At 37.7% G+C, this 9,839-nt stretch overlaps 1 protein-coding gene across 1 annotated transcript in view; it reads right to left on the reverse strand.

Annotated features, from left to right (window-relative positions):
- The window catches only part of LOC115243705 (hemicentin-2), a 19,418-nt gene extending 12,359 nt beyond the window's left edge, over nucleotides 1-7,059 (reverse strand). The window contains exon 1 of the mRNA XM_029820884.1: nucleotides 5,039-7,059. Within this exon, the coding sequence (XP_029676744.1) occupies nucleotides 5,039-5,141 (103 nt within the window). The 5' untranslated portion in view covers nucleotides 5,142-7,059. The remainder of the gene's footprint in view (nucleotides 1-5,038) is intronic.
- Nucleotides 7,060-9,839: the final 2,780 nt, after the last annotated feature.

Here is a 9,839-nt window from a genome sequence, read left to right on the forward strand (position 1 = left end):
ATATAATAAAATTATTTTATACATTTTGCTATATATATAAAAAATAAAGTATAAGACGTTAGTGTGATCACGCAAATTTTTAATCATATATATTTTTATTACCGTTCTTTATTTGGCAAATATATTAACTTATATATATTAAAGTCCATATATCATTATGAGACTGAGCTTTAAAATTTATTATATTTCATAATCATTTGCTCTTCTGAGATAAAAACGCTCGTGTTCTCCCTTTTTCCTCTTTCATTACGTAGTGGATATATATATCTTTCATTTCAAACTCATAAAAAATGTAAGAGCGTGCGGTTAAGAAGGATAAACCTGTCGTTTTTAAGTACTGCATCCACCTGTCTTTCATGGAACAAAAACGTGAATACAGTTTGTGGAGTCCTAAGTGAATCGACGCGCGTGTTCCTCCTGTTTTCTTATGCAAGGCATCTTTTTTTCAGAAGAGTCGATCTGAAGCGTTGAAAAAAGTCGCTCGCGTACGCGTATCGCGCAGTTATGTAAATAATAGCCGGCCGAGAGGGGACAATTCCCTCCGCTATTTTTATATCGTGTGTTCGTTGGGAAATCGTGCTTCCGGCCGCACACATCTATTTCCGTGCAAGCCATAGCCTGGCCTCTTTCTCTGCCCTTCCTTTCACTTGATCGCACATCTATCGTTGACAGATCGAACGATTCGCGGTCGTGTTTATCACACGCTGATATGAAATTTATTATATATTCGTAAGAGAAACACGTTTTCGAAAAACTCAGTAAAAACTCAATCCTTGTGAATGATTCTTACATAAGTACGGACATTTAAAATGCAGAGAAATGTTTTTTGAACAAAATTGCACATAAGAGAATTATTTCGTAAATTACTACTTGAATAATAATAATAATAACACTAATATTTTTTTTATTATATATATTTTTTATAATGTTCAATAAATTATAGGCAAGCTTGGATGCATGCTAAAAGGAAACTTTCACTCGAGATGAACATAATTAATGATAATAATAGCATTTACTGATTTAAAGATATGACTTATCGAGTTTCGATAAAGAGTTACAAAAGTGATCACAGAAATTATTGTTTAAGAGATAGATAATATATCTCATTTCGGTAATTATTTAAAAAGACCATGTGGCCACCTACCTAAATTATTCGGATCTGTTTCGAAATAACGAGCTACACGCAACCCGACGATTACGTCGATTCTCGGTTGACCACCTTCTGTTCGTTTCGACCTCCCTGCGAGCTGTTTATCCCAAGAGTTATCCCAAGGGATGGAAGGAGTGGATACGCGGAGATACCTTTGACCACTTTGTATGATAATTTCACCAATGCTCTGACCCGCACACCCTGTGGTTTCCTCGTTACGTTAGGCAAACCTGTTCTTGTTCCGTTTTCAAAGGGTAACCCTTTCTCTACGCTCCACCTCGCTATTTTATTCTACGACCCTTGACCATCTCGAGTTTAAATATTAACAGCGCAATGTATTGTGATTATCACTTAAATGGCAAGAAATAATATATAAATTGCAATTGTATCAATCTTTTATAGGAATAATTATATAGTCTTGTAGTTATACATATAATTATGGCCTTACTTTTTATGTTTATGCTCTCTTAATCGCAAATTATATTACCGCCATAATAATTTGTTTTAATCATTGTCCATTTGAAATTATAAATTATTTCGAGACAGATAATTATATATTAAAGTATAACAGATTCAAGCTATTAACTATTTAAATAATATAGTATGATGTATACATATAATGCGTCTCTGTATTGCTTCAATTTCTATTTCCACGTAATTTTCATATAATCAGTCATAGTGCACTCGTTCGTCATGCTGGCGACATGTGTCACACACAACAACGACTTTAGCGTTAGTAGTAGTTGGACACAGGTCAAAAGGAGCTGCAATTAATTACAACTTGGACCTTGTTTCGTAAATCGGCGATTAAGAATCGAATCAATGAAAAGCGCGAGCGATTACAAACATTAAATAATATGATATAATAATTTATCAAATGCAAAATATGTGTGCGATCCATGTTGATAACGCTAATTCCGCTTTTAATTAGATGTTGAGAACAATGCTCAATTATCATGCATGAAGTTCTGGGAATTAAAGAACTCTTGTTTCCATTAAACGAGAAATCCTATTGTCTTATTATACTTTATCATTTCTGACATTTGCAAACGACAATATGCATAAACTAATTAAAAGTACATACCAGCAGGTTGAAAATATAATTCACGACTAATATTTTGTAAAATTATTAAAGCGCGTTATTACAATCCGTTTAGTTTTTATATGAATATAAATTCATATATACGTTGATGTTATTATTTAATTAATTATTAAATTATAAACGAGTTATTATAAACGGTCTTATATAACAGTCTATATATTCTTTCAACAAACTATTTTTATACTTCAAAATATTCCATTATTTATTCCGGAGGAAGCTTTCAAAGTTTCTTGAACATTGATTTTTTTTTTAACACAAAAGGGTTGCTTATATTATACATATTTTATAGGCAAAATGCAAATTGAACTGTGCATCAGATTAGCATATGTCGAGGGAGTCGTTGAGACGTACGATGCAACGATACCGAGGGTGATCTGCCGAGCGCGAAAAGCATGCTGCAATGGTTTATGTGTTTTCATTTCGTAGAAAGTGTTGCTTTCGCAATGGGCCGTTCCGCATGACTTTTACTGTTAGACAAACATGTAAAGGCTCTCGCGATACCTACATGAGCGTGATGACAAATGGCAAGATTTTATCATCTCCCATGTAGCCATTTGTAAACAGCCAAACGATCAATATTATAAAGTTATCAGAGCTTTATGAATGCGTTGCATATATCTGTATATATTTAGCTAAATTCTCAATAATGCATTGTTGGTGAAATTATATGTATATTTCTCGCTTCTTTTACAACAAGCATCTCTAAATTTCTGTATTTGTTGGCAACGTTGATTCCTGGTTATTATTTCAGTTATTTTGTGAATGATGAAGTTGATAGAGACAGAGCCAAAGATTCGAAGATTCCTTTCGCGCTGAAAATAAGTTACGCGAATTCTTTCGTCGCAAACTCGGGATCATCCGAGTTCCCGCACTCGCGCGTTGTCCGCACGCAAGGAAACGTCGACAAAAATATCCACTCACCGATGTGCGCTTATGAAGCTTCCTATTTCGATCGACCGTTTCGCACGTGGCAGGATCTGGCACGCTGCTGTTATTATATCGCGAATATCGCGCGCGATAGCTTTATCTCTGATCGCAATTCGGTCCCATTTGAATTATGCCTCTCATTATCTTAACACGATGCGGTTCGGTACTTTCCTTCTGCGTTGATATATTTAATTTTAAATTAGAAAGAGAGAGAGAGAGAGAGAGATGGAACGGTTTTTACAATAAAACAGTTGTAACGTCCGTTAGCATTATTATTTTAATTAAAATTTTATAATAATTAAAATTTTTCTCGCATTATCATAATTAACCGAAAATATTATTTAAAAATACTAATTCAATAAGGAAAGGAAAAAAAATATAAATACAGAAAGAATAATTCTACCTTTGTATGTATAATTTGCATCGTAAATTATTAAATAATTATTAAACAGTTACATTAACAAGAATCCTGATATTTTCTAACACTGACCAAAAAATGTTCGCAATTATTTCGTGACCGTAAAATGTGAGTTTAATTCCGCTTGTTACGTTTTACGACCGAGATACTCTCTTCCGGGTTTTGCGTGATATCTTTTTTTTTTTTTTTTCACGGCTGTCTTAGCAATTTTCCGAGAGTCGGCAACTCTGAGATTAATAATGTAATTATTCTGGCATAGTGGCGAAACGTCGGCAGTCTCGCCAAATTAAACTGGCGACGTCTATTTCAGCAGCTGTTTCAATTTTTGCTCCGTCTACCGTCGTGGTATAGCCTATTACTGCACTTACATCGGGTCCTTCCGCGTAATACGATTAATTAAATGTTTACGCGTATGCACGGTATTCCTTGCGCGCGATAACGAGTGCAATCAGTTTTATCTGCTTCCTCTTCTGTGCGAATTGAGATATTGCTGTGTTGCAACGATACGTTTATAAACAGGAAACAACGCATCACTGCTTGTGATGCACTGGAGATTGAGCTACACAAACGGTGCCTTGATTGAATTTTACGAACGCTAAAACGTCAGTAAGTCACATGCGGGCCTGTGGGTTTATTTAAATCCTTCCGGTTGATGTCGATAATCAAAAGTGTCAAGGCATTTCACGAGTTATATAACAGTAATTCACAATCCGCGATGGTCCTTATTTGATACGTTTTTAAAAATCCACAAATTATATATATGTATACCTATATATTTTATTAATTATTATTGACATTTATACTAATCATCACGGTTAATAATATAATAATTGTATTAGAAAAATACTGTAAAAAAACTTTATATTGATGATTTAATTGATGAACTAATATCACTTTCAAAAAGATAAAATATTATAAGGTATCAAAATATAGTTCAAAATCATTTTAGCATTTCGAAGGAAATTTACGAAACTTCCATACATATGATGTCGATACGAAGTTAATGGGTCAGCATGTAAACGTAAATTAAACATAGCCAAGTATAAACTTGTAGAGCACATTAAACTTCAAGGGAGTGCTGCGTTAATAGCCTCGTTGACGGATTTGACCTGCTAATTAGATGTCAATCTTCTGACAGTTTCGGGCGTTTCGGGCAACGAGGGTTCAGATGTCTGCCAGTGGAAAGTTAGCGATGGAGAATAGATGCAAATATACAATCTTAAGCACATCGACATCTATGTATGATATGTCATCTAGTATACATTTTTGGGGTAAATTTAAATACGAATAAAATAATGTATTCTAATATTTTGTACATAATATATGTATATTTGAAAGTATAATAACCCAGCAACAAATTTAATGACAAAAATATTTTTGTGGTGGCAAAAATTCTCCGAGTAGTTTGTTAGAATAAAGAAATTCGAGTCTCGACTCGTACCTTTGTTCTGATATTCCGGCTCCTCTGCAGCTGCGCCTATTCGATGAATCTTTATCATCATCAGCAGGCTCGTCAGAAATACGTATTCCAATGCGCAGCGCATCTCGATATCGTCTTGTATCGAGAATCGAGGCTTAGGTGTCACGATGATTTCACGCAATACGTCGGATCTGCTCTCTTGTCGCGATAAGCAGCATTCGATTTCGATCGCTCGTATTGAGTTTTGTTTTTCAAATAAACACACGGTTGGTTCAACGGCAATCTTTCTCGCGAGGGAGATATTGATTCCAGAATAATTTCGATCGCGCCACTTCCTTGATAGATCGCGACCACTCGAACAATTTGAAAGATCGTCGTGGCATTCTCGATGTCTTCGCGATCGATTTTGAACCGATCGTTGTCAATGCTTGTGTATAAAATCGCGTTTAAATTGTTTTTTGCGCACTTGTTATTATTTAATAATGAATATTTATATATTCATGAAAAATAATTAATTTATTATTTATAATCACCACACGATTATTATGATGGAATAAATTTCACAAAGATAAATTCTTACTTTTTCTTTTATCACTATTTCCACATAAAAATAGCAATTAGAAGTTTCTGTATTTTCTATGTGTTCTTGCAATCTTTCAAATATTTAGTTTTTACGGAGAGTGTTTAATTTCGTCCCTTATTAAAATTCCCAATCTTCTGCGAACATATTTGTATTCGACGGATAGTTCAATGATATTTATTCATTTATTCAAGAACAGACATATATTCTTTGTTATAGACTCTATTCAGTCGGATCTTTCGATGAAAAGTACAGGCGCCAACGATACACAATTCACGACCGGAGGTCCTTCAACGAGTCCTTTCACGCACGCCCTTCCTTTTCTTTTCGCTCGTTATTAAGCCGGACGCGTCGTAATCTTCTGATTAACAACACCAAGCTGCATTTTTTCCGTTGCCTTTGTGTCGCTTCTCTTTTTTCCGCACGCCCGTTTCTTTCGGTCGAAACTTTCGCCTTGGCTGTCGGTTCTTGGTCGATGTCCTCTTCGTCCGCTTTGACTTCCCCCGCAACCGTTACCCCGCTTCCTCCTCCTTCGCCGCCCTCTCGAGGAATTTCAACTTTGATCCTGCGTCTCTGGCGCGTGTCTTTTACGCGTCGCTTTTTGCCACTGCTTCTTCCCCGCCTTGACGTTATTCTTGGTAGGTGGTCCTCCTTTTGCGCGCCGCGCGATTTAATTTAGAGATGCGATCAGGTGGCACTACCACGCATAACTTTCATTCCTCTTAGCTATTAGTGATAATAGTAAGTATAGTATATTTTTATCTCGCTGATAATATCTTGATTTAATGTGATATGATTTATAAGAAATAAAGTATCCTTCAGAAGCTATTTGTCGCAATAGTCTTTCAAACTGGTCAGATTAAAAATGGATATTTAAATTAAGATTTAGCTTAAGGGAAGTTCTTCGGTTTGTGCTCCAAGTTTAGAGTTGGTTGATAATCAACACACTTCAATCTTTTAAAGAGATTTTATTAGATATAAAAGAAATGATGGGAAAGATAATTTATTACATATGAAAACTTCGCAATCATATGTGAAGAACAGCGTTTAAGGAAGAGTGCGTTTCCGATAGATTCTTCGGTATCACTATCGCCGCAATAGTTGCGAAAGGGATTTAAATTCACAACTATACAGAACCGCATAAATTTTATTCAAGTGTCTCGAAAACGGAATACACATGCCATATTCTGAGACGGATGAATCTTTATCTCCCGTAGTAATCCTCACGTATACAGGGATACAGTCAGCGACACTCGAGACACTAATATACTCCTGGATTTAGTCGACTTTCAGCCGCATCTGCAGCTACACCTGCGAGTCGAAGGGCACATATTTCACTTTTCTTTCATACGACGTCGATTCGCTCGTCGGGAAAACGATGCCGGTGTGACAAGACACGTGGTGTATTTATCGCGAGATCGGCACCGCTCGGGAGGATCGGCGTCGCCGTCGTCGTTATCGTCGTCGTCGTCGTCGTGATCGTGATCGTGTGCCGGTCGTCGTCGTCGGCAGCGACTGCCACGAAACTAAAACCAAAACCAAAGACACGCGTTTAGTTTCCCCTACCCGAGAACACCCTCGCCCTTCTCGCGCGGCACACGCACTCGTACACGCACGCACGTTTGAAACGCGGGCACGCACCTACACGCGTAAAATGGCACACGCGCGCCTTCGACACGAATACACGGATAGGACACACCCACGTGCGGATGCACACTCACGCGCGCGTTGGTACGTGCGTTTGTGTGAACGCGGGAGTAATGCTAAATAAGAGCCCAAGTAATGCATGCAAATGCTGCAATGAGTAATGCCGTTTGTAAAATGGGGATATAAAGTGAAACGCTTGTTTGTGTTATGCGAGGATTGTAAAAAGTTACTTTATTGGATTTAGTAAAGGGTATTAAATATTTAACTATATTGCTGAATTCTCTTTACTTTTATACAAGTTTATTTGAGATGATTTATAATTTACAATGGATTATGAAACAAGAATTTATATATAACGCGCGCGCGCTGTATATTCTTTGATAATTTGCGATTAAACAGAATAGAATTATGTTTATAAATTTATTTATTGTATGATATTATTTAAATATTTCCTGCATTATATAGATTTTGTAATAAATTATAAATTATTTAAAGTTATTTTTATTAGAAACATATTATTATAAGTCACATTTCTACTTATTTTTGCAGAAAGTGATAATAACATTATTGTTTTAATAAAAATATATTTATGTTTTTATACAATAAAATATACAAAAATTATAGAAAATAATTATAATAAAATTTAAAATCATACAATTTTATTGAAAATATCGTTTTCTAGATATGAATAAAATTACTTAATATACGATAGATTTCAGAACTAAATATATTATTGCATCGAATTATTAATCCTATATAATCCCGCGGGATTCAAATTTTGGATGCCTTAGGCCTTAGGCAATCGAAAACGATTTTCATGTTTGTTCGCAAATGGCAACGCTAGATAGTGGCGAGAGTAAAACTCATGCTTGTTTCTCTGTGGCTTCCGTAGGCCATGCATATTGCAAATTGAATTGCACCGGAATTGTACCAGTTACAATCGCTCCGTTCTGAAGTATATATATGCTATACATACATATACGTGTATGTACCTATGTTATATATATCGAGTACCGTGTGTGCGTGCGCGGGGGAGCTTCCACTCCGCTACGCGTCTCCGTCCGATCTTTCCGCCTCGGAAGGGCAACGCCGTGCCGAGTTTGGCTGGAATGTGCGCTGGAATAAACGCGCATAGGGGGTGGATTTCTGGCGTATCATTGCATGGACGATTACGCGATGCCGGGCCTGATGCGCCGAGGGATTGAAAACGCAGAGAAGCTCTACAGCGGTCTCGCCGGCCGAGGGTGGAGCGCAGGGCTCCGTTGGGTTCCGGAGCGAAACGAGGGTCAGGAATGCATTCTGAAAGGGACAGGCGTGTTTCGGAGCCGCGCAGACGGACGGATGTATCGAGTTGTATGCTTGTTTGTCCAAGGGCGCCATTGTGTCCCCGGAGCAGTTTCCAACGCGTGCCACGATTTCCTGCCTGTCACGCGTCCTGTTTTGCTTTTGTAGCAAGAAAGTATTCTGAGATCCTCCGCTCTACAAGGATCAAGCTTAATGTTTTGCTGACGAGAACGGCTCTCGAAAACAAAATTCTCGGATAGACGGAGAATCGACGCTGAATCTCAGACTGTACATTCCGAAGTCTTTATAAATATATTTTCCGTCGGTTAAGAGAGTATTTCGCATTCTCTGGATCAGATTTGATGTTTACTCTCCGAAACCGAGAGAGATTCTTGTAAACAAAATTCTTGGATAGACTTCGGGATGAGTATACATTTTTAAAGTGGTATCTTTCGTAACTATATTTTGTTTGCTTTTCTCTATGTAGTCTGAAAAATTATTCTACATCATTTAGAAAGACTAGACTATCCTCTTACTGGAATCTCTGCTTATTTATCCAAGTGCGCCATCGTATCCTCTGGCGTACCACTTTTTGTTCGTCACGCGTGTCTTCCTGCACGATTCGAAGATATTCTACATCCTCGGCTAAAATCAGGCTTGGTATTTATTATCATTTCACAAGAAACAAATCCTTAATTTCAATTTTCCTTAATTTCTATATTCCAAGTATTTAGAGCACATTAATATCCGAACTTAGCATACGCTTTATTATGCGACTATTATTATTGCCGCTATTATTTTCCGTCGCCGTTACTCCGTTACCGCTATTAGTCACCGGGGTTTAAGCTCATTAGACGAATTTGCTAGGCGCATTTGCGTCGTTCAAGCAGCTCTCGCAGCCCGAGAAATGAGAATTTTCGCGCTGTCCCTCGCGCGAGCACGTTTCGTTTCGCATGTTCGTTTCCGCGCGCGAGCGTAAACTTCCTATAAATAAAATACACGCTTCCATCGCTTCCGTTCAAATTTCATGTCGTTACGAAAACCGCGCTCGTGCAGAGCCGCGCGCAGGTTTTACGGCGCGCGTAATTTTCTCTAGCCTTGGCGCTTTGGTTCGCAGCCTCTCTATTTCGAGACTCTCGTTGCCGTTTCGCTCTCCCTCGCTGGATACCCGCACCGACAACCCTCCTCTCGTTTCACCCGAACGGCGAGCGCACCCGCGCAAATGCGCGTCACATAGCACTTGGGACTTTTCACCGACCGGGTTGCTTCAAGCTCAATACCCTGCGCAAGTAATTACCCGGAAAAGCGTTG

Source organism: Formica exsecta, unplaced genomic scaffold (genome assembly GCF_003651465.1).
Source record: "Formica exsecta isolate Colony F162 unplaced genomic scaffold, ASM365146v1 scaffold72, whole genome shotgun sequence".
Classification (NCBI taxonomy): Eukaryota; Metazoa; Arthropoda; class Insecta; order Hymenoptera; family Formicidae; genus Formica; species Formica exsecta.